Source organism: Malania oleifera, chromosome 3, assembly GCF_029873635.1.
Source record: "Malania oleifera isolate guangnan ecotype guangnan chromosome 3, ASM2987363v1, whole genome shotgun sequence".
Classification (NCBI taxonomy): domain Eukaryota; kingdom Viridiplantae; phylum Streptophyta; class Magnoliopsida; order Santalales; family Ximeniaceae; genus Malania; species Malania oleifera.
In genome coordinates this window covers 20125392-20151859 of record NC_080419.1, presented here as the reverse complement: position 1 = coordinate 20151859, position 26468 = coordinate 20125392, and the positions used below count along the sequence as shown (strand labels likewise).

The window sequence follows — 26468 nt, the reverse complement described above, 5'->3', positions numbered from 1 at the left end:
CACAGGTCAGAAGAAGGACAGTAATAAGAAGAGGCAGAAGAGAGGAGCAAAAAAGGAGAGAAAAAAGCTCGGAGCCTGTTGGCCCTTCGAGGAGAAGATACCAAGCATAAATGAAAAATAAATGAGGCAAGTGCCTTGCTGCACCTCATGCATATCCCATCATCTCAACCTCTATGAAGTGCAAAAGCCATCGCCTTGCTGCACCTCACACCTTTTGACTACCATGCTTAACTCAGATCCGTTTTGTTAAATGCTGCCCCTGATTTTTAACATATGTATATCTTTGGATTTATAAGTTCGTTGGATTTATGAGTTCCATATAGTAAGTGATGTATTTTCGCTGAAATTTTCTCTGCTGAATTCTCTAAAAATGCTTTTGTTGTGCCAGGTCCAAACTGTGGAGGAACAAGTCAGAGCCTCAGCGGAGCATAAACTGGGAGTTGCTAATCAAAGCATTACTGCTGGTTTTTTTGACAACAATACCAGGTATAGTGGGTTACTTTTAACCAATGGAACTTGAGTTTCTTTGTACTTGATACTTCTCAGCAATTTCAAGTGCAACTTTGACTTCTGCTGAAGAAAATTTTGTTTTGTTTTTTTGTGTTTTTTTTTTCTATTGCAGTGCGGAAGATCGTAGAGAGTACTTGGAGTCCCTCCTTCGGGAGTGTAAGAAAGAGGAAGCTGCACCTGTTTTAGATGATGATGCTCTAAATGATCTTTTAGCCCGCAGGTATTTCTTGTTTGTAATTATCCATTTAAATTTGTTTTTCTCATTGCCAAACACAAACCAAAACAAAATGGATTGGCAAAAACTGTTTTTCTTGTCTTGCATTTCAGTGCTGGAAATTTTCCTGATTAGTGTTGCCTAATAGACGAATAGAACCTTTGGGATGTTACCATTACTGTTATGTAGACCCAGAAAAGTCCTACCAAACTGGGGCATCAATATTTATTATTTTTGCTTAATTTTCAAGCTGCCATGCTCTGGGGGTTGGGGGGAGTGTGCAGGGGGAAGTACAGTTTTGATACCCAGTCCTACATCAATCAATTAGGGGCAAGAGTATCCTTGTGTCTGAGGTCTTGAGTGGCGTATTAGAGTACGACTAATAACTTTAGCTTGAATATTTTAGACCACCTTGTTTAAGTCATATTCCTTTTAAACTACTAGCGAGTAGATTGCTTGGGGTATGGCAATAGTATCCTAGGTGTTAAATTTTGATTTCATATAAAATTTTGAGACTTCAGAAGTACATAAATTTGGATGGAAATTTCAATGTTGATGTCAAAGTCAATTTCAATTTTGAAAAATGATAGAAATTAGCATTAAAATGTGAAATTCTTTTATAAACTTTAGAGACAATAGACATAATAATGCTAGATTTTGAACTAAAATATTATAAATATGTATAAGATGCAATAAGTGTAATATATTAACCATATTAGACAAATTCAATCAATATAAATGAAATTCATAAATAAGTTTAAATTATTTGTTTTATCTATTATACAAGAACAAATAATTTGGACATAAATAAGCAAATAAAATGTTGTTGTTGATGTTAAGTTTAATTTTTCTTATGATTTCAAAAATCTTAATAGTATTCTATTCTTGTTGTAATAGTCTTTAGTTTAAAAAAAAGAAAAGAAAAGAAGAGAGAGAGAGCATAAAATAAAAAGAAATTTCAATTTAATTATTGAATCTCGAGTTTGTATTTCAAGGAAATTTCATTCTATAATTAAAATTTTGACAAATTTCTCCAAACTTTCGATATTTAAATAATTATCGGGTGAATTTGTTGAGATTTTGATGGTAATTTTGTAAAACGTGAATTGATTGCCATTTTTTTTTTGAGGGTAGCCAAATGTGTAATTTTGACATTTCATAGAAATTTTACTCCAGTATAACATCCATGTTAATGAATAATTGGATGATATTACGTCATACCTTTTTTTGTTACTCACTGTTGCCCATGTGGGAGTAGGACTCAAAAGGGATGCCAGTTCTATCTTCCTTACTGTTTGTGAAGAGGAAACTAGGATCCAATGGGCCTTGATTTGAAGATGTTAAGGATTTCAGCAGGGAACAAATAAAAAAAAAACTTATATACAACAACGTCAACAACAACCACAACAACAATCAATAGCCTTAAAAATCCCAGTTGGTGGTTAACTACATGAATCATCTGCCACCATTCAGCACACTGGAGTGTTATCAAATCCTCACTCAATATTCAAGTTATTCTAGGTGCACCCTGCTTGCTGCCACTAACTAGCTGACTCCTGTTCATGGTGCACTATTTTGATTTGGTTGCGAGTGCTCAAACCATATTAACTGCCCATCTCATATCTTATCACTTACAGGTGCTATGCATAGCTTGATCTGTTTATTTCTTAATTTATGTTTCTGAGTTATACCACTTTTTCACATTAGCATTCACATTTTGACAACTTTTTGGATATATTGCTTTTTAGTTGCAACATTCTTATCTGTTTACAATAGCTGCTCTTATAGTGTCCTGTAGAAGTCACTAGCTCTACTGGAATGATCCTTCTTAGGAACCAAGGTGATAAATTCGAATTCATACTTTTGGGGATCAGCCCATTTGCATGAAACTCCTAAAACACATTTACAAGCTCCTCTCCAACCACATCCCAACAATTTTTTTTTTTTAAAGCTAAATTTAACCCATCTGGACCTGGAACTTTTTCTTTATCCATACTGAACCCAGCCCACTTAGTCTCCTCCTCAAAAGGTCTCTCCAACCATCCCAAAAAATCACTAGAAATAAGACACCAGTGCAATCCCTCTAGCATCGGCCCACAAGGATTCTCCTGCTAAAAAAGATACCTAAAGAACCCTGTAATTTCTTATGAAAAAACAACTGGTTCCCTTGCCACATCACGCCCATCAGTTTCCAATTCTTTTATCAAATTCCTCCGATGTCTACCTGCAGCTATTCTATGAAAAAAAATCTATCATTGCAATCTGCTCCCTAGCCCACTTGAATCTTACTTTTTGTCTCCAAATCATTTCCTCCTACAATAACCCCTCAAATTCATCCTTTAAAAATCCTCCTGCGAGCTACGCTTCCAACTGATCATTAGTCTCTATCTCCTTCAATAACTAGCCTTAGTCCTCACTTTTCCGAAGAATTTTTTTTTTCTAGGCGAAGAAACTAACAGCAACAAAGCAACCAGCAGAAAACCACTGGCAGCACACAAAAAGGAAAAGAAATAGCAGTAAATACAGACTCAAGGAAATACTCTAACCAAAAACCTGGCAAGGAGCTAGGTAGACACTTCAGCTGGAGTCTCAGAGCTGCGAAGTTGAGAGATCAAAGAGGAAAAATCCGAGGAATGCAGGAGACCTCCCCTGTAACCTTCCAGGAGGCTTCCTTCCCAAGCCGCAATAGAGTGAGCAAGACAGTTTGCCTCCCTGTCAACAAAGGCAAATGAGATCTCCTTCCTTTCCATCTGAGATCGAATCTGGTAGATTATGCTTCTGTACTTCCAGTTTGAGATCTGTTTGTTTAGATTAATGTCGTATATTATTGACAACATCGCTTTATAAAGGAAACTTGGACCCATGGATATGATGAACTTTATACAGATCAAAGAGAGCTGCAGATGCTTTGCCCACTGCAGGATCATCAACACAAAAGCAACCAACCCAGCAATTTACCATAACTCCATGTGCGTCTCTCGCAACAACAGCTGCATAAAATCGAAGTTCTATTCAGCATCAAAATTAATTTTAATCTCATCCTCAAGGTGGTGGTGGTTGCCAGGAAACAATCCAACGATTAGCACCAGAAGGAGGAGGAACTGATCATATATATGTTTATGTTCGTTAAACCTACCAAGCAAGATGAGCAATAATTGAGCTGGATCCACCTGAAGACCCTGGAAAACCACCTTATTGTAAACCTCCCAAAATCTAAATAGAATCCAAGAAAACAGCCAGAAATAGAAGCAGCCATACCTTTAGGATGCTCAACTCCATTACCCAGCTGGCCCTTAATTAGCCATTCCATCTTGCAGGCAAAAGAGCAACCTGGCAGGAGATCAGTTTGAAGCCCCCAAGGAGAGAATCAAATCATCCAAGCTACATGGCACTGGAAGATGAGGTGCTCTGCAGTTTAGAAGCCCTCACTACATAACGGATAGCAAGTGATTGAAAAAGGAAATTGAGAGAGCAAGTTCATTCTAGTAGGTAAGGATTCTGTCAATACTCTCCATAGAATAATTTTAAGTCTCTCATGCATCCCACAAAATCTGCCAAGGAAATGCGTGTAATGCTGGGACCAAAATTCTATCCTTCCGATCAGTCCAATAAGCTGATTCAACTGGAAATTCTCTGTTTTGATTTAAAGACCAATGATTCCCGTATACTGATTAGATGGTGAGATAGGAATATACCTGATTTTTCCCACCAAACTCTGATCAAACAGGTTTCCCAACAACTCAAGATTCCAGATGTTCTCTGAGTTAATAAGCTCTTTCTCAAGGAGTGGAAGCTACTTTTACTCTTTTTGAAAGACTTCCCTATTCCACCGTTTCAAAGCTTACTTTTACCTTTTTGAAACTCTTCGTAGATCTAAACACCTCCTCACCTTCATTCAGACTATTACCCCAAGATTCCTAAACAAAAGATAAAAAAAATGATGAGAAAGCCACATGTTCTCAAAACAGAGTGGTACTCACCTGACAATAGAAGTATTAAAGATAAGGGGGAAATATTCTGAAACTGGCCTAATATAGATCTCATGAAAAATTCTACGGAAGACATCCTCCAACTCTGTGCAGCACAAAAATCTAACTAGACACAGGACTGTCACCTCCTATCGACCAGGTAAAGATAGCATTGGCCAAAATGGAATATCTTTTAAGACCACACTCCCTAATAAAACTGTCAAAAGCACTGCATGGTAGTTCTAAATGGGGAACCTCTTAATTTCTGAACCTGAAATCTAACAACACTAAAATCCCCTCCAGCATCCAACTGGGATAACAAAAGCTAGAAACACAATAAAGCTCATCCGCAAACACAAAGAACTAAGTCAGTACCAAGAAGGGCTGTACACCGAAGAAACCCATGGGCAATCCTTGCCAAGAACTTCTAAACAGACCTAGAGAGGGAAGTACCTAGGGAGGCTGTCTGCCTTAGAAGGCCTCCTAAATCCCCTAGAACAAGGCAGGCATTCCCATTCTTAAAATGCTCTCCCAAGTACTCCCAAAAAGACACCTACTGCTGCTCGAGTTTAGTTTCTTGTAGAAAAACAACGTGCAGGGAAACCTGCAAAATAATTTCCCACACCATTCAGGTTTGAGAATATGTGGTTGTAGCATGACTCCTTTCAAACCTTGGTTAGGGATTTGTGGAGTAAGGATGTGGAAAGGGGCTGGGACGCGTTTAGATTTATGAAGAAGAGGTTGAAAGAAAAATTGAAAGTGTGGAATAGGGAGGTACTTGAAGATATTAGCATTAAAAATTCTATTATTCTTGGAGAGTTGGAAGAGTTAAAAAGGAAGGAGTGATCCTTTATAGGGAGGAAGGGGTTAATAGGGTTTCTTTGAAGAACAAATGAAAGAGCTAATTTTTAACAATATGAGAAGTTAGAGACAGAAGACAAAGTTTAAATGGGTTAGAGATGGTGACTGAAATTCTAAACTTTTTCATAGGATAGCCAATGGAAAAAATGAGGAAGAATTTGATTAGGGAGTTGGAGGTGGATAGGGGGGTTATTATCTCGGATCCTAATGTAATTAACTATGAGATCACCGATTTTTATTATAATTTGTATATTGAGGAGGATGAGAGTAGATTGATGGTGGAAGGATTAGAGTGGGATCCTTTGCTTGTTGATAGGATAGCTTGGTTAGAGAGACCTTTTGAGGAAGAGGAAGTTAGGGATACACTTTTTGGGATGGAGAGGGATAAAGATCCTGGGCGAGATGGTATTAATTTAGCTTTTTTGTCAAGATTGTTAGGCGGTGGTGAAGAATGACCTGTTGAAGGTTTTCTATGAATTCCATTGGAATGGGTTTTAAGTAAGAGTATTAATTCTGTGTTATAATTTTAGTGCCTAAGAAAAGTAGGTTTATCAAGATCTCTAACTATAGATTGATTAGTTTAGTTCCGGGTGTGTATAAAATAATCACCAAAGTGCTGCTAAGAGGTTAAATGTGGTGCTTGATAAGACTATTTTTAAGGCCCAAAGTGCTTTTGTAGAGGGTAGACAAATTGTGGATGCAATCCTGATTGCGAATGAAACCATTGAGGATATTAGGAGGAAGAAGGGGCTTGTTTTTAAGGTGGACTTTGAAAAAGCTTACGATAGAGTGAGTTGGAACTTTATGGATAAGATTTTTGTGAGGAAGGGGTTTGGAGAGAGATGGCGTAGATGGATGAAGGGTTGTATGTCCAATGTGAATTTTGCAGTGGTAGTGAATGGTGAGCCCAAATCTTGGTTCAAGGCCATGAGGGGGATTAGACAAGGAGATCCTCTTTGTCCATTTTTGTTTGTTCTAGTGGCTAATGTTTAGTGTAGGATGATTGATAGGGCTTTGTATAGAGGTTTAGTGAAAGGCCTTAAAGTGGGTAGGTAGGTAGGAGATCACGGTGTCCCACCTTTAGTTTGCGGACGATACTATCTTTTTTCTAGAGAATTATAAGCCTTCTTTCATTAATATTTTGGAGCTCCTTCAAATCATTTAAAGGGCTTTGGGGCTTAAGATTAACTTGGGTAAGAGTAGTATTACAGCTATGAATGTGCCTACAGAGTGTGTTAGGGATTTAGCCATGGTTGGGTGCGCTGATCTAGGTTGGCCATTGTCCTATCAAGGGGTTCCTTTGGGAGGTACTCCTAGATCATCTATTTTTGGGATCTTGTCGTGGAGAGAGGGTCCAAGTGTTTAGATGGGTGGGTGGAAGCGAGCCCTTTTTTCTTTAGGAGGGAGGATTACTCTAATTCAAGCCTGTCTTTCTAGTATTCCATTATATATATTTTTTGTCTATTTTTAAAATTCCAATGGGAGTCGCTAGTAGGATTGAAAAAATTATGAGAGACTTTATTTGGTCAACGGTAGCAGGTTCTAAGGATCATTTGGTGTGTTAGGAGGTGGTTTGTCAGACTAAGGGGGAGGGTGGCTTGGATCTTGAAAATTGGTTTCTAAGAACACACTCTTTTGGCTAAGTGGCTTTGCAGTTCTTGTTAGAGGATTCTTCTTTGTGGCATTAAGTTATCAAAAGTAAATTTAAGCTTGATGGGAATGAATGGGATACTAATTTGGGTTTTAGATGCTCTTCAAAAAGTCTGTGGAAGGCTGTATCTCATATTTACCCTCTTGTAATTTCCCATACTAAATTTGTTTTGGGTAAGGGTTGTAATGTCCATTTTTGGAAAGACCTATGGATGGGGAATGTTGTTATGTTCACCCCTTTTCTTCGGCTTTTTCGATTGAGCTTAGGGCAAAATGATCTCATTTCTTTATTTAGAGTAGACTTGGGTGGTCCTTTACCCTCATGGGATTTTCACTTCAGGAGAGCCTTGAATGATAGGGAAACTATTGAGTTATCTTCTTTATTGATTATGTTGAATAATTGTCGGGTGTCTTCCGATAATGATGGTCGATATTGGTTGTTCGACTCTTCGGGAGTCTATTCTTGTAAATCTTTCTTTGAATTCTTGGTTGGGACAAATTTCTCTTTTCCTCTTTACAAGGTTAATGGAAGGTCAAAATACCCCCTAAAATCAAAGCGTTGCTTTGGTTGGTTGTGCTTAATAGGATAAATACTAATGACTTGTGGCAGATGAGGAAACCTGGCAGATGAGGAAACCTTCAAAGGCTCCCCTTCATGATATATATATATGCTTTGCTTTAATTGTTCAATGTCGGTTTCACACTTTTCCTGCATTGCGATTTTGCTTGGAAGTTTTGAAGTTATTCAGTTACTTGGAAGAAAGCTGGGTTTGTCCTAGAACAGTGGAGGAGTTCTTGGCAATTTTTTTTTTTTTTTTATTGTGGGGTTTGGGAGGAAGGAGGAAGGAATTGCATTATGGAATTGTGCTTTATTTGCAGTGTTGTGGGGCTTGTGGAAGTATCATGATGCATTTATATTTGCAGGGAAGAAGTTACCATATTGGTTGGTGTGGGAAAAGATTCTTTTTATGGCTTCTTTATGGTGTATGGGCTATGGAAATTTCAAGTGAATATGTGTTTCAGATGTTCAGCGCGATTGGAAATCTCTTCTTTGAGCGTCTTGAGTTTTTTTTGTCATTTTTTATTTTTGCAATTTTCTTTTTTGGTTTTCCTGAGGATTTTATCAGACTTAGAGAGGAAATGTATTCTCTCCTGCTTGTAAATTCTCTTTATCTAATGAATTTCTTTTTCTATATAAAAAAAAGAATCTTCTTTAAGAGTATCTCCCTCATACCCTTTCACTTTGATGACCTGCTGGTGCATAACACAGCCTGATGAAAAAAGCCTGTAATGATGCAAAATGGACTTAACTGACACCAAAGCCTGAATTTCCCTCACCTTCAAAATAGAATTTCAGCACCCATCTTCTTCACGTTCTCTTTCTTTTGTCAGTAGTTGCAGGTTAAATCCTAATTTTTCAATCTCTAGTTTTCCCCCTACCTGCTTAGTTTTTTGAAGACTAATTGTGTTAATTCTTCTTCTAATTATTGTGTGAACTACCTCCACCCCCATGTCCAAGCTGCCAATCTAAACCTAGCACCTTACCTATCCACATCTATAATGATGTGAGAACTGTCACATATTTGACATTATATCTGGTGGTTGCCACAGCATGTCGCGTCAGTGTACTGGCCTAACCCATCCTCGCTCGTTTCCACTGCACCAGGGAAGTTAAGTTGCAATTTTTTTGCTTGTAGATACACCCCACCAAGTAGAGATTTGACATGTTTTCCACTAACTGTTAGCTTGCAAAAACTTATGTACCCATCTTTAATAGATCAGAAGATCTTAGATTTAAATTGAGTTCTGACTTTGAAATTGGAAGAGTGGTGGCTCTAGTGGCCTTTTGAGAAGGAAAGCAGACCTTGTAATCATTGTTATTTGCTTGATAAAACACTATATCCAGCCTACACATGCATCGAAACATCTTGATATTGTCGAACTGGCTACAAAAGTAAATGTAGTTGGACAAATTTGCACTCTTGGGTCTGATCTTGCATTGTTCAAATCCGTAGTTTCTTTCACCCTTAACAACCTCCTGTCAAGATTTTTACACCCAAATAGCTAAACATGGGCTTTCATATGGGAGGTCTCACATTCAAATCATACTATGTGGGAAGGGTTAGGACGGGTAGTCCAGGCCCAATGGGCCCCCCAAAAAATAAAGAGATCCTGATTTTGAGAGTATAACAAAAGCCCCTTTATTCAACAGTTGTAACCAGAGCAAACCTTAAGTTGTGCTGAAAATTTCGTTCTTAAACTAACTGTTCATTATTCTGGATTAAGTTAATTATTTCATTTTTAATATTATATGTAAGGGTCTTATTTAAGGCATCTTTGTCTCTGATACCACATGCATGATAATCTTATTTATAATGCTGGGAAATTGGGACACCAGGACTGTGTTAAAGCACATGGAATACATACAGTTCCTCATAATCTCTGTTGATAATCTTTTAATATTTAGACTGCAAATACTGACAAGAAAGAGAAATGAAGAAGATTAGGACAATGCGCTGTGTGTAGGTGTGTCTAGACTAGGAATTCCATCTGCGTCCCTAGGTTCTGAATGGTGTCTCTTGATGGGGCAAACCACCCAATTACAGTATAAGTATGCTACAGTACTCTAGATGGGAGATGGGGGCCTAGCCTAGGGTAATCAAGTGACCCTGGTTAAATCAAGCCTTACACCTCTTCATACTGTGCAAGTGACCCTACTTAACTCAAGCCTTACACCACTTCATAACAAGGCAGGTGTCACAGAGATGGTTATGGCCCTTATATATCACAAATTTAACTGTATTAGGCTTTATCAGTCTCTAATAACCTTGGATCTCCACAACTCCAATCCTCACCCCACCAAAACCACAAAAAAAGGGGGAAGCAGTCCCCATAGGGACTCCATAAAAAAAATTCTCTTATTCAATTCTTGCACCATTCTTATGGCTAAGGCTGTGCTGATTCATGTTGCTGTGCAAATTTATGATTTCTATATGCTTTGTTTGAGTGTTCTTATTTTTATTGATAAGTAGATTTCATTTATTTATTTATTTTATGATTGTAATGGCAGTGAATCGGAGATTGATATATTTGAATCTGTTGACAAGCAGAGGCGCGAACAAGAAGTGGTATGCACATTAAGTTTTGTTTGTACAAAGGCTATCTAATTGTTCCCATGAGCTGCATTAGTATCGAAGGTTATTCTGTGTGTCTAATTTCTGAAACCACCATATTCTACAGGCTACATGGAAGAAGTTAGTGTTAGGACAGACAGATGATTCTGAGTGTGTACCTCCCCTGCCTTCTCGCCTGGTAACAGATGATGACTTGAAAGCATTCTATGAAGTGATGAAAATATTTGAAGTAGAAAATGCTGGGGCAGTATCTACTGTTGGTGTTAAGCGAAAGAATGAATATATTGAGAGCCTCGATACTCGGCAATATGGGAGAGGCAAACGAGCAAGAGAGGTTGGTTCATGATTCTCATAGCCTAAGCGGATGTTGTTTGTTATCTTTTTCAATTTTTTGGGATATGCTTTATTATTCCTAATTATGGATGTTTTTCCTTTTTAAAAAAAAATTATTAGGTGCGTTCCTATGAAGAGCAATGGACAGAAGAAGAATTTGAAAAGATGTGTCAAGTTGAATCCCCTGGATCCCCCCAAAAGAAGGAAGACATGAAAGAAACAAACTTCTCAACAGATGTCAGTGGGTCTGCAGCAGCCATTGGTAACTCAGAACCCCCTGCTCCACCTGCGCTACCAGTTCCACCCATGCCACCCTTGGCTCCTCCACCCCCAATGCAGCTTCCACCACTGCAAAATGAGGTAACGCCACCTTCTAAACGCGGTCGTGGAAGGCCAAAGAGGGTCACACCCGCTGCCCAACCAACAATTCCAACACCATCCAGGGCAGCAAAACCAGATGTTGGTTCACAGAAAGTAACAGTTTCCAGCTCTTCAGTGATTCATGCTCCTGATTCGTTTCCTGTTCCAACCACCATAAAAAGTGTAAGTGGAACTGTGCAGCATTTTGGTGTATATATTGCTCCTACCTCTCAGACAATTCCTCCATTTCCCCCTGTTGCTCCTGGCACTCAATCTACCCTTTCTTGTCCGTCTGCTATGCAATCTGTATCTATGCAAGTTAAGGGACCTGGCCGAAAGACGCAAAATGTAGATGCTCCCCGACGCAGGGGTAAGAAACAAAGTACTGTGGCGTCTAATGCTCCGGTTATTCCAGCACCTTCACTTTCTGGAAGTGGCAAAATGGATTTGGGTTCACAGAGAGCAACAGTTTCTATCCTTGCACCTGTTCCTGACTCTGTTGGAGTCATACCTCATTTTGGCTCGGGGATTGCTCCAAGCTCTCAGTCAACCTCTCATTCCCCTGGTGCTTCAGGTGCTCAGGATATAAAACCAACTGGTGCTTCTGATTATTCTTCTGAAAAGAAGCAGTCAACATGCTCAATAACAAAAGATATTGATGCTACCAAATCAACAGAAAAGAATTCTGCATGTTTTGAACCCAGTGTAGTCAAATCATTTCCGGAATCCAAGGGTGAAATCTCTTCTCAAAAAGTTGAGGCATCTCTAACTTCTGTGCACCCTACCTCTGGAAAAGATGCAAATGATTTTGCTCCCCAGATTAAGGAATCTTGGACAAAATCTTCAATTCCTGTTGCTCCTGGCATGCACCCTACCCCCCCTTGCTCTTCTGCTATGCAATCTGTACCTATGCAAGTTAAGGGACGTGGTCGAAAGACTCAAAGTGTAGAAGCTCCCCGACGCAGGGGTAAGAAACAGAGTGCATTGGCACTTAGTGTTCCAGTTCATCCATCACCTTCACCTTTTGAAAGTGGCAAAATGGGTTTGGGTTCACAGGGAGGAGATAAAATATTTGGTGGAGAATTAAAGGCATCTCAAACTTGTGCAGGCCCTGCTCCAGCTGCCTCAGAACAAATTCAAACAGTGGATCTAAAAGATCCTCTGGTGGCAGAAGTTCTGCCCGTAACCAGAAAAATGGATTTGGATTCACAGAGAGGAGATAAGGTATTTCCTGGAGAAGTTAAAGCATCTCAGACTTGTGCAGGCCCTGCCTTGGAACAAATTCAAACAGTGGATGTAAATGATCCTCTGGTGACAGAAGTTCTGCCTGAAACTGGCAAAATGGATTTAGCCTCGCAGAGAGTGGAAGAAATATTTCATAGAGATGTGAAGGCATCTCAAACTTGTGCAGGCCCTGCCTCAGAACAAATTCAAACAGCGACTGTAAATGGTCCTCTGGTGACTGAAGTTCTACCAGGACCTGGCGAAAAAGATTTGGTTTCACAGGGAGGAGATAAAATATTTCCTGGAGAAGGTGAGGCATGTCAAACTTGTGCAGGCCCTGCCTCAAGTGACATTCAAACGGTGCATATAAATGGTCCTCTGGTGACAGAAGTTCTGCCTGAAACTGGAAAAATGGATTTGGATTCACAGAGAGGAGATGAAGTGCTTCCTGGAGAAGTTGAGGCATCTCAAACTTGTGCAAGCCCTGCCTCAGGACAAAATCAAACAGTGGATGTAAATGATTCTATAGCGAAGGAAGTTGTGCCTGAAGCTAAGTCATCAGAAACAGGGATTCTGCCTGAAGCGAAGTCACCCCCTGTTAGTATAGTTGGTCAAAATACAAAATCATTCAAGGAATCTCATTATAGAGCCAGGGATTCAATCGGAAGTGAAGTGATTCCTGCAAGGAGTGAACTAGAGAAAGATGGTCAGGAAATAAGAAATGAGGTAGCAGAGCAACCAACAGAACTGCCTGATTGTTCTTTTGAAAATAGGGAGTCGGCGTGTTCATTAACATCAGATATCGAGGCTGCCAAGTCAACTGAGAAGGATTCTGCATATTCTGAAACCATTGAAGACAAAGCATCCCCAGAATCAAAGCTCGAAATCTCTCAAAGAGTAGAGGCATCAGAGACTAGGATCAAAGTCTCTTTTGGGAGTGAAGGTGCAGAAGCCCCAACCATACCAGTATCAGAGACCCCTGTTGAGGTGACCAGGAACCCAATATCAGAGAATATGACACATCCAACTGTACCCGAGTTGGATATAGCAGCTCCAGCTTCTGACCTTCCAATTGGCAATCACGAGAATCAAGAAGGTGACAAGAAAATACCAGAGGACAAGGATCATATTTCGGTAGGGGTCCCCGTTTCAGATCCTGAGGCTCCTGATCTTGAAAGGAAGCCTACTGCTGTCGAAAACACGGCAGATTCCCAACAAATCGAAGATAATGCACCAGGAGTGGGGAGTTCAGAGGTTGCTTGTAGTTCCCCTGCTGCTTTGAGGACATTTGAAAATTCCCCCACAGCACCAGGATTGGGGAATTCGGAGGTTACTCCTAGTACCCCCGTCAGTTTGAAGACATCTGAAAATTCCCCAACAGCACCAGCAGTGGAGAATTTGGGAGCTACATCTGAAAACTCCCGAACAGAACCGGAAGTTGCGGGTTCTACTCAGGGTGGAGATGCCCCAGCCATCCCTGTTTCAGGACCAGCGTGCTCTTCTCAGAAAGAATGATTAGTTTAAAATTCCCATTTGAGGAGTTATTTGTAATCTAGTTGGTCTGTGTAGATGTTTGAAAATTTTAATTTTGTTTTTGTTTAATGCCTTCTATTGTTGTTGTTTAGCCACTACTGAAAAACTTATTTTGGTAGCTTAAACTTGTATCAAATTAAATTCATGTTTAACCCCATGCCAAATTGAATTCGAGCTGTACACACACAATAGGACTAGTGTCATCCTAATGCCATTCCGTTGCTCCTCAAATAATTACAAAAATATCACCTTTTGTTTTTTTATTCAGGCTTTTAAATTTGTGTAATGAAGTTGGAAAATATTTTCTTTTATCTTACATAATTTGGATTTGGATAAGATGTAATAAAAAATTATATTAAAATTTGTCTTAATCTACTTATCTTATGTTTGGAGAAGTCTTGGATTTGGATTGGTAATGAATTTAGATAAGATGAAATATAAAATTATATTAAAATTTGTTCAAATACATTCAAATTCAAATCCATGCTCTAAAAAACTGTGTAAATATTTTACATAAGTTTTGAAAAGTTAAAAGATAACATGGTATTAAAATGTAGTTTTGTACATTTGAAAAACTAATATTGTGAATTTTGCAGAGTGAGTGCCATACTAATAATCGGATTAATTGTTGCAAAAAAATTATGCAAAGAGATTAATCTTATTTTATTTCTTTTCAAAATTACTCTTCTATGTAAAAGGAATTTAAGAAAATGAATTTGCTTTTCAGCGTCAGCTTATTAAAAGATTGGTTTAGAGCTTAAAAAAAATGTAGGTAATAAAAAAATGAAAAATTATATGAAATTTATGGGAGTATGAAAATGGGATTCTCCTATTTTTCAACAAATCTTTCATTTTGAGAAAATGCAGTCCCACTGGACTTTAAAATGAAAAAGTAAATATGCAAATGGAACATGGTGGGCATCGTATTTTTTGAAGATGTTAAACGATAGTTTGAAATTTTTGTAATGGATTTAAGAACTTGAATCCAAACCTTACATGGGTTTAGATAAATTACAATATAAAATTTTATTCAAATCTATGCGTGTTTATATTAAGGGCTTAAAAGTTAATGTTTTCAATCACAATTTATCAAATTATTTTTTATTGGATTAAATTTGATGAATTAAATTATAAAAATAAAATATTTCATAAATTTTTATTATTTTAACTCAAAAAATAACTTAATGACTTCAATGTCTCCGTGTTGGACAACATCTCTAATATTATTAGATGCTGGTTGAAAATATTAAATTTATTCTTATAAATTATAATTATTAACAATTAGTTCAAAATACTCCGGCTGACAGCTGTTTCAAAATACCCTTATAATTATATAAAATTTATTTTTATAATTAATCATAATTATCTTAAAATACTGGACCAAAATAGTATTTATTTATTTTTTTTATAATTTTTAAAATTTTTTTAAAAATAGGGAGTCGTGAAGTATGGACATGCGTGCCGATACTTAGTAAATAATAAAGTATAGTAAAATAAAACTCGGAAGCGATAGCTCCCCTTCGTGTGTCTTTTCTTTGGTTGGTAGGATTTTTATGTTGCCACAAAGTGTGATGATAGAGAAGGTGATTGGGTGAGATCTTCAGTCTTCTTCTGTCAAAGCAATTCTTCTGACAAGCTTTCCGATTCAACCGTGCACTGCTCGTCTACCCCGCGGCAATGGAGGTCGATTGCATTTTCCATTTTGGTTGTTCTTCACACTCTGTTTGTCTGAAAATCATACAGAAGGAAAAAGCTTTTTGTCAAACCAAAATTTTAAATTTTCATTTCTTTCCAACTCTTTCTCCACGCATATTTGTTGAGAATGCCTGCCTGAACAGTTTCCTGAATTTTCTCTTATTATTATTATTATTATTAGTATTTTATTTTTTTTTGCTATATGTATTCATATATTTGGTGCTGAATTTGTTACAGCCTGCTTCGTCTTCTTCTTCTCCTGGTATTGGAATGAGGAGTACTGGGGGAGATAGGAAGAATTCAACCCTAATATGTGTTCCGTTGATGGCGGCAACTGTGGATCAGATGGTGATAGACATGGTTAAGGCCAAAGATGTTGGTGCCGACCTTGTCGAGGTCCGATTGGACTGCTTGGAGACCTTCAGTCCTCGTCAAGATCTCCAAACCCTGATTCGAGACTGTCCTTTGCCCACTCTTTTCACTTACAGGTACGCCTGTCTGATTTTCATCGATCTTGCAATTCACTAAGACACACATTTACATTTGAGCTCAAGCTGATGACGTGCTTTCAGTTTTAAATCAATGGCTGTGTTGAGCATGGAGCAAAATTAGTCGTAGTCAATTAAGGAGGATTTAGTGATAATGGAACTGTTCTTATTAAGAATTTGCCATTGAGTAATTCGTTGCTATGTCTAATAAAAAAAAGGTCAAAAACTCTTTTCTTCTCTTCTACGAACTGAAGCTTTCCTAGAAACCAATGGGACAATTATGGGAATGCCTTGTAGCTGTTTTATAATCTCAATTTTTTAGTTGAGCTGCTTGCTATCATTTATGGTTTTATTTTCTGTTTTCGTTGTACTATAGTACAGAAATAGGTGACCGCAACATATTTACCGTGTTGCTAATTTTCAATTTTGTTGTCTAATTTTAACTACTAGCATGTCCCTTGCAATGCACCATTATTTACTCTATAATTTATGAATCATAATTACTTTAAGAAATTTTTTTAATACATTAAATACAAAAATAACTCATTTACTTTAATCTCAGATATTTTTATTTTATTCTGTTTTATTTGTGTACGAACATGGAGTATGTGTGCTCTTCATTGGCAAGTAATTAAAAATTATAACTTGATATAGGATGCAACATGGGAATAAATGAATTGCAATCTTGATTTTTATTTTTTTATTCTATTTTTTGCAGCCACTATTTGTAAAGATTTTATTTTTTATGAATTTTAGGTGTTTAGAGTTATAGTAGGACATTGTATGCATTATTGGGTCTATAAAAGAGCATTTATGGTGTAAAACTGGATATACCATCCTTGATTAAATAAAGTTTTATTCCATTTGGGTTATTTCTCCAATGAATTCAGGATTTTATCTCATCTGCTTGAACAATATCAAGTCTTATGCTTCTGCTGCATCCAGAGCAGTCTTATCTTCTAGATTCTAGAAATAGATGAAAATCAATCTCCAAACTGTTTAAACTCAATAAATAAACATCTGTAGACAATGCCTTCCATGGCCTCCTACTCAGCAGCAGATTGTTGGAGTTAACTCTATTAACAGCCTCCAACCAAACTAATGCTTTAATCTTAGAAGGGATTTTTGCCTCCTAACTTCAACGATGCATATTTAATTTGAAAACTTTAGAGCACTTCCAGTAAACCAGTTGAAGATTGATAGGAAGAATAGCAATTCTTTGTAGGGATTTTATTGTTGATTTTAGGTGTTTTAGGGTTTTGATAATCAAAATAGAGTTATGGTAGGTGTAACGGTCTTGGGCGCAACTCTAGTGAGGTATTTTGTCTACTTTGGTTCATTGGCCTCACGATTTTGTCCTATAAAAGGCACTTCACATTGTTGGTGTCCAAACCATCCTTATAAGCCCAAGATCTCCTTAGTAAACATCCAATGTGGGATCATTATATGATCTCCTGTCCAATCTCTAATGCCCACATCAGAGTGCCCACACGCCCACACCTTTGTGTAGGATCCATCTACATAATTATACCTCCAAGGTGGCTCTGATACCAAATGTAACAGTCTCGGGCCTAGCTCTGGTTAGATATGTCCACTTTGGCCCATCGATCTCTCGGCTTTGTCCTCTAAAAGGTGCCTTACACAGTTGGCATTTGAACCACCATTATAAGCGCAAGATCTCCTAGTACACATTTGATGTGGGAACATGATAGTAGGATACTATATTTGTTAGGAATGTTCTAGAAAGGCATGTTTTATTGGATCTATAAATTGAGTCCAAACAATCTTCTAGAGGATTTTAGGGTATTTTTAATCTTGTCCATCAAAATGATATCAACCCTTATACTTCCATTATGAGTTGTAACTAATCATAAAATTGTTCAAATGAGTTTGGAAGATTGTTTTTATGCTAATAATAAAATCTGAATAAAAAATTTCATAATTTTTATGTGATTACGGTAGTGGGAGGATGTGCATTGCATGTGGATTCACATCTTACACGTTACAAGCTATAATAATACATACAATCTTAATTTTTAAATTTATATTATTTTCTTGTAACAAAAATTAGATTATTGTTGTTATTATTATTATTATTTTATGATATACATATGCTTTATTCAAAATAAAAGTATGAAATCAAATTATGAATTATTAGTGTCACCAAGATCAGGTGCAAACCTCAATCACAGTATGGTAAATCTTGAAGAAATGGGAAAAAATAAAATAATATTTGAAAATTGCACATAACAAAAACATTTCTTAGCTATGGTCAATTAACCTTCTGACATTGAGTCATTGAATGTACTAAATATGTTGATTCATTAATCCCAAAAGACTATGAAAAGGGAAAAGGGAAAATATACAAAATATTTGAAGTGTTAAATTCAAAATAGAGCCATGTGTTGGTCACAGTAAGAATGCAATTGATTCTAATACAGAATATTTCACTATTCCCAATTCTATTGAATAAGTGAAAATTCAAGGTCATCACCATTCTAAAATAGATAAGTAGCATAGGCATATTTGTTATTTGCTTTGTAATGCATGTTGAAAAATATGCCTTAAAGGATCCACACAGAAATAGTTTGATTACTCAAACTATTAATAGTGATTTTCCCCTTAAATAATTTGACTATCAAAATTAGCATTTTTTCCTTCCCAAGGTTTTTAGGGAAAACTTGCACAAGCCTCAATGAAAAGCACCGCCTCCTTTGTTGGAAAAATCCACTTCAAGAGCCTCACCGACTTGATTTTCTGGCAAGCCTAACCTGAAAACCTATGAAGAACAAGAAAATAGAACTAAGAAGTAATACTCGGACAAGAAACAAATCATAAAAAAATTAGATCATACAGTTTAGTCAATTTGGTTTTGAAACCATAATACTAACATCTGCTTAGTTCTTACCTCAAAATGGCAAAGGGGAACAACATATTTGCTCCAAACATGAGTCTTGGTTAGGAAACACCAAGAGACTACATTCCAATTTCCAAGGGATGAAATTTTTTGCTTAAATGAGACATAGGCCACTGGCATACATGATATATCGTCTCAAAATAATGTATAATGTGCTTTATTTTATTTTCTTGCTTTTGATCATAACTGTCATAGACTCATGAAAAAACATTATTTTACATGAACTTTATTCTCTGCATATAATAACTTGCACTTCAACAAATGTTTGAATACACACACGCACACACACACATATATGTATGTATAAATGAAAAATATTAAACAACAAATATATGATGCGAGAGAGAGAGAGAGAGAGAGAGAGAGAGAGAGGCAGTGTGATATTCCCAGAAAATAACATTCATGACATGAATAATATGGATTCTTTCTATGTTGATCCATTCGACAAATGCTCTAAACTAAACTTGAAAATTTTTGTGATACACCTACATGCACAATGTGGCTTCCTACTTAAAGTCATAAAAAAAATTTTAAAAAATAATTCAAACTGCACTCACATAACGTTGCTTCCTAAACTAGAATTACAAAAAGACCATTTAAACTCCCTATACACCAATCACTTAAATTAGATGAATGAAGACTGAACATGCTTTTTGAACTACTATCCTCAAATTGTTGAACTACCATTAGAGTTTCTTAAGACGATGTAGTCGGGTTGTTTGGTTCTCTTTTCTATAAAACGATTCATTATTTAGTAAGTACATTTGCAAAAATAGTGATACTGTTACTGTTTAAAATTATTTGTACCACCTGTCAATATTCCTGTAAAAGAAAGAACGAGCTTGCGAGGTCCGACGGTGGCCTCCAGGGCATCTCTTTAATGCTTAAATTAGAGTTATGATAGGGGATATATTAAGAGTTGGCAAGAGTAATCGCAGTGGTGAAAGTGTCTTATTTCTGCTATACTTCCCCTTTTATATAGGCTTGGTTCCATGTGTTAAATGTTCCCTTGAATAGGGGGCTACTTCCATTATGAGGGAGTTATATCTCTTCATATTCTCCCTTTAATTATAGGGAGCTGGGACACTAAAGGGTCTCTCTTGTTAAGTGGCCTTCAGGTCCTCATGGAGCACAAGGTGATTTTTTGTCCCGCATCAGTTGGCAGGAGAGTTGCCAGATGACGGGATTGGAATCCCAACACTGCAGCCACTGTACCGTTTAAGGGAAGAGGAAACAATGAAGTTGGGTGTGATGGTGGGGGTTTGAGAAAGGAAAACAAATGGAGTTGCAAATGTGGGTGAACATTAATGGTTTGGTGGCCATTCGAATTAGCCGGACGCATCAGGTATCAAATTACAGGGAAAGGGTTTAAAAGGGTTTAATTGTGGGAACTTAAAAGTTTGTTTTTCTGAAAAATGAAGATTTTAAACTGAAGTAGGAAATTATAGTTTTGCTAACTCCATAAAAGTAAGGGAAAAAGATTTGGACGTATGCGTCTTTCCTTGCAAAGAGTTGATGTAGATTTATTAACAAGAATTCGAGCAATGTAAAATTATAATGAATGAGCTAATTAGATTATTTATTTAAATTTATTGCGACTAATTTATTAACTTTATTGCAAATAAAATGCACACATTATTTTTTGACAGAGAATTAGAGTAAATACATGTCTATTTGTTTCTAAAAATAAAAATTAATTAAATTGAGAACATTGAATTGGTGAAAATCTATGGACTAAGGTTTTCTTTTCTTTCCAAAGCTCTTACCAAATAAAAATAAGGATTAATGATTGGCTGGACATGTGGGTCTTTATATTAAATAAAAAATTTTAAAATTAATAGTGAAAATATCTAATTACACCATGTAAATTGAAATACTTCTTAATTTAAAAATACCAAAAACTAACCATGTAAATTGAAATACTTCTTAATTTCAAAATACCAAAAACAAGATTTAACCTTTTGGAGCATTCTCTGGTCTTTCTTGCATGAAATCAATTTACCATAGTATATCATTTACATTAATATAAATAGAGTACATATGGATAGATGCATATATATTCATTTCTTTCTCAAAATAAAAGATTGGTAAATTTATAAGAGAAATAATTAATTACTGAAATTATGTCGAGCCTCCTTTTTTAAAGAACAGTAGCTGTGGGCACACTGTGTGCATGTGCTTCATTATTTAGTCAATTTGCTTTTCCTTTCATCTTCTTTCCCTGCACTTCACTAACTAGGAAAGGGTTTAGTGCAATGACTGAGTGTTGCTGTTGAATAGACAAAGAATATGTTATTGCCCTAAATCCTCAATTCCTTCCTTCACACAAGTGTAATACACAATTTTTTTTGTTTTTTCATATTAAAAAAATTGTAATGCATTCTTGAGGTCATGGAAAAATTTTGGGAATTTTTTTTCCTAGCGTGAAACTGAAATCTTGACTCATGTTGAGATGTGAGATGCCAATCATTTAAAAAATAAAATAAAAAATGAAGGCACACCATAGAAGCTAGCTCAGTACTAGTGGAGACATATGTTTGTCATTAGCCATACAATGGAATGACAAATGCCATTTAGTGCAACAAAGCATTGGTCTGTATTTTGTTTTTAGTATGTGAATTGCAGAAAGGACTAAGGTAGGCTTTGCTTTCCTTGAACATGTATTGATTATAGTAAAGTCATTTGGTTGAATTTTGAGGGTGTGATTATTACTGTGGTTGCTAAATTGTTGAATGGCAAACTAGGTTTTATTTTCTGTCATTTAATGCAAACTGTTACACACTAAAATCTCATTTTGCTACTATGTTGCAAAAGTGATGTTTTAAAAGGCACAGTTGAAGCTGGCTTGAGAAGTAGCACACCTAGAATGCCCTGAGGCATAGTCTAAAATACCAAGCTTTCTGAAATCAAATGCATAATATAGAAAGGCTTATCTATTTGCATAGAAGGCTGCCTTTTGCTCATTTTTGGTAGCGGATTGCATATTGAGCCAAATTTGTTTTTAAATTAGGCAAGAAAAATTTAATCATATATATTTAAGAAAGGACCAAGGAAAGCTCTAGTTTGAGTCAAGCTCTAATTTGAGTTAATCTCTAAAACTCTTGAACAATTGAACCTAAATCTTTCAAAAACAATTTAATGTTGCTTCTTCAATCATGACATATGTTGCTTTTTCAATCATGCCATTACTTGGACTATGTAACGTTATTATTAGTTATACTTGAAAGATTTTAATTTTATGTGCTTAGAAGTTAGAATGACCAAAGAAGTAGTTGAATAATTGGGTTTCATTTTTTTTTTTCAAATTTTAGTTGTAATTCCTAATTTTATTTTATTTTTTTGTATTTTTAATATATTATTTATTTTATTTTTAAAAAGTAAAAGTCCCAAAGGCTTACACCTTAACACTTTCTGGTTTATGCCTTTCCTCATGAGGATTAAAATGCATTACTTTATGCCTTCACTTTTTAAACATTGTGAAAAAGCAACAGGAATTGTTATTTCTTGTTGCTACTGAATATTGGAGTGGCCCCCTCCCTCTCTTCTTCCTCCTTCACAGTCCCACCCACCCAGCATATTGGCATGCATACACAGACCAACGTTCATATACATTTTTGTCATTTTATCTATCTATCTATCAATCTCTCTCTCTCTCTCTCTCTCTCTCTCTCTCTCTCTATATATATATATATATATATATATATATATTTCAAATTAGCATTTGGGTGATTGTTTTTATTGTGCAAGCACATCTCACTTACATGTCCTTCTTTATAACCTAACAAAAACATCTTGTGTTTTGAGAAGCTTTAATTTTTCTTAAGAGTGGAAAGTTCAAAGTTTTTGGCTCCACTTAGTAAAGTGTTTCAGTTGCGTGAACAGTTCATTTCTGACTAATTGCAACATTTTAAGGTTGTGCTGGTGTGGAACTTTCTGATTTCATGTATTTTTCTAGACCAAAATGGGAAGGTGGTCAATATGATGGTGATGAAGACAGGCGATTGGATGCACTTCGATTAGCCATGGAGTTGGGAGCTGATTACATTGATGTTGAACTCCAGGTTGCTTCCTTGTGAATATAACTCAATATCTTTGACTATTGGCATTAAAGTATTAGGAAGATGGTTTAAGATTCCAGTTTCAAATTCATATTCTTGCATGGTCATTACAAAGCAGAGATCCAAAACTTCAACAATTTCATCAAAATACCATAGCCTCTGGTTGCAAAGCGCTAGAGTGGAAAAAGTTTGCAAACTGGTTCAGGATAACCTTGTTCAAAATAGGAAAACATCTGTTGGTTCTTGTAATTTTTTTTCTCAGTCCATTATCCTAATATTAAAGATCACCACGCTTGTTATTCTATGAGTAGTTTGTGCATCATGTTGTATATTGATATACCCTTTTTTCACTTTCAGCTTCAGTCTACTGCATATTGGTTACCTTTTGGAGCCCCTTTGTATATCGTATGTTTAATTGATCAGAATCATGTTTTATCTTTCTTGATGGCATATATAGAGATTTATGTGTGCTTTTTTGTTTGAACAGTCTTAAGGATTCAGTGAATCCTTATGTTAGAGAGATGTGAAGAAATTGTTGTTGCTATGTTGCGATGTGAAGAATTAGTTGTAGGAATGTAGGATTACTTCTTAAAGGAATCCCCAAAAGGCTAATTCAAAATACCACACTTGGCCATGCTAGTGTAACAAGAAAGAAATTTCTGATTCTATGATAATACTTGCAACCCCACTTCTAGACAAATCTATCTTATGCATTGTTTTAAAAAGCAGTAGCAGATAGCATAGTGTAATGGTAATGTTTGTAGCAGGAAGCAGGGGTACTAGATGTTACATAGCTGGAAGCGAGTGCAATGGCTATGAATTCTTCTCAAGCACACAACCTCATCTATATTGTAAATTTGCATTTTAAGCCTGTAACTGTTAAAAAAAAAAATTAATGTATTTTGGATCCTTTAGTTGAACTTCTGACTCTGTTTAGTAAAGGCAATACATTTTACATTGTTTTTAAAGACGGGAAAATTATATTTTTTTCACCTTTCAGTAAACAAAATGTATGATAAATTAATTAATGAAACAAAATACATTAGCTTGTAGTATGGTGTACTCCATTGAATCTATTAGGCATATAAAACATACAATAAATGAAACAATTTCTATTATTTTATTTGTTAAAAGTAATTAAAATCATGTTTGTCTTAAACTTTGAAGCTGCAAATTACGATCGTAAAATTTATTAATAAAAAATTAATGAGGTTTGCCTAGAAGCAGCGACCCTTGAAAGAATGTATAATAGCTCATTGATCGAACGCTCCTATGGTGAAGATGAACGGGGTTAGGTGATCTGCTGAATCTGTGGGATGTAAAAATGCATTGGTAGGGGAACATTCTGCCTTAGATTGAAGCACTTGCGCCAGCAGCAGTGGGGAAGCGGTAACGAGAATGTCAGCTTGAGTAATGCAAGCATTGGTATTATTGACAACTTCAAACAAGACAAAAACTAGAAAAGAAACAAGGTTGAAGTTTGTTAATGGTTATTTTAGTCATTTAGTATTATTATTGTGTTAGTGTTAATAAGAGTTAGTAAGGGTATTATGGTCATTCAAATGTATTTGATATGTATTAGAGAGAGAGAGAGAGAGCCCAACCTAAACCCTACCAACAAACCAAACTCGGTCACCACCGGAAAACATCCTTCCGTCATTGCCCTTCTCAAAACCATACTACCCTTCAATATTTCACAAAATCAACCACAGCCAAAAATAGAACCTACAAAATATAACCCTGTAAAATCCTACTGCTGGAAACCTCCCCATGCGCCGGCCAACTGCCAGCAGTCCCAACTCCATGCGCCGGTGCGTGAGAGAGTTTCACCACCTTTTTCTGTTCCTTTTTTTTTTTTTTTTTCCTTCAGCATGTTCTGATTCCTTCTCTAGATCATAATATCAAGCTGTTGGGCATGTGTTTTGCTCAAAGATCCAATATTTTTTGACCATGCACTCGTGCTAATCCGTTAGTTGTTGTTCAGTATTAGTAAAGGCCATTGGTGAGTCTCTTGGAGCAATGGCAGTGTTCATAAGTTGATTTTGTGAGGCTGTATCACTTTATTGGTGACTTGTCCGTGGTTGTTTCAGTGGTACACCATGCCCGTGGTTGTCCCGGTTACTTTGATTGTTCCTTTTTTTCAATAGTGGTTTGGTTTGTGAGTGTCGGAATGGAGTCTATGAATCCCAAAAACATGTCTCTCCATTTCTGTCAAAGATAACAATCAAAAAATTGGATGAAAAGAATTATGTTCAGTGGTCAGGCTGTTAGGATTTATTTAATAGGATTAATAAAATCTGACCACTTGTTCTAGTTTGGCCCTTCTAATGAGAAGAGAAAAGAAGTGTGGATTCAAGAAGATGCTTTGGTTGTTTCCCTCTTGTGGAACTTGATGGAACCTCAAATTGCATGGATGTGCATGCATCTGGACACATTCAAGGAGATTTGGGATTATGCCAAGTTTTTGCACGTAACATTACACATATGTATGATTTATCCTGAGAGTATTTCAGTTACAATTGGGAGATGGGAGTGTTATAAAGTATTTTGGAGAGATGAAACATGTTCATGAGGAGCTTAACATCATGCAACCTATAACTTCGGATGTTGGTGAGATGCAGAAGTAGAGGGAGCAGATGATAGTTTTCCAAGTTCTAGCAAGTTTGAAACCCGAGTTTGAGGCAATCTAGTCCCAAATCCTTAGTAGTGCAGAGTTGCCATCATTTGCTGATGTTTATTCTCGCATCCTTTGTGCTTTGTCCAGCACACATTCTCTTGTTCTTGCTTTTGGCTCTAAGAGGATGGCCTTTTCCACACACAATGATTCTAGTTTTCAACCAACTAGCCACAGAAGTTGTCGAGGTGGTTCAAGGGTTATGGTGGAGGAGATGTATGAGGTAGAGGCACTCCTTGCAAGTGCGCTCATTGTGGACTAGGTGGTAATACTATTGAGTAGTGTTGGTATCTCCAGGGAAAACCTTCATGTGTTGCCAATGCAGCCACCGCTGACTCCACACCTTGGGACCAAGTGGGGAGAAATGTACTATAGCTATGTCAAAGGAAGAGTATTCCAAGTTCTAGCACTATCAAGCGTCACAGCAAGCTTCTCTTCTCATTGCATCCCTTGCCCAAACAGGTAACCCCACAACTTGCCTACCATCTAGTACTTCTTGTCGTAGTTCTTCAGTTATAGAATTCACTATCACTAATCCTATCACAGGTATACCAGATTTTTTCTCTACACTCTAGTATCCTAAAAACTTACCTCGTGTTGTTCTTGCTGATGGATCCGCCACTGCCATTAAGGGACTTGGGACTGTAAATCCCACTTCCTCTATTTCTCTTCCTTCGGTTTTGTATATTCTCAAGTCTCCTTTCAATCTCATGTCAGTTAGCAAGATTACCAAATCCATAAATTGTTCAGTAACATTCTTCCTTGTTTCTAGGGTCATTCAGGATTTGAAAATGAGGTAGGTGATTTCTGAAGGCATGAAGTTGGTGGACTTTACCACTTTGAGCTGCT

General features: G+C 36.6%; 1 protein-coding gene across 7 annotated transcripts in view; it reads left to right on the top strand.

Moving 5' to 3' along the window:
* LOC131150635 (bifunctional 3-dehydroquinate dehydratase/shikimate dehydrogenase, chloroplastic-like) overlaps positions 1 to 26468 on the top strand; it is a 98220-nt gene that overhangs the window by 50561 nt on the left and 21191 nt on the right. For 3 of the 7 annotated variants that reach the window (XM_058101487.1, XM_058101486.1, XM_058101485.1), the window contains exons 1-3: positions 15261 to 15470; positions 15720 to 15970; positions 22843 to 22948. In XM_058101487.1, the coding sequence (XP_057957470.1) occupies positions 15465 to 15470; positions 15720 to 15970; positions 22843 to 22948 (363 nt within the window). In that variant the 5' untranslated portion in view covers positions 15261 to 15464. Of the gene's footprint in view, positions 1 to 388; positions 487 to 622; positions 731 to 10273; positions 10332 to 10443; positions 10672 to 10790; positions 13945 to 13982; positions 13987 to 15260; positions 15471 to 15719; positions 15971 to 22842; positions 22949 to 26468 lie in introns of those variants that run through there. The other 4 variants (XM_058101483.1, XM_058101482.1, XM_058101488.1 and 1 more) reach the window with 3 other exon arrangements.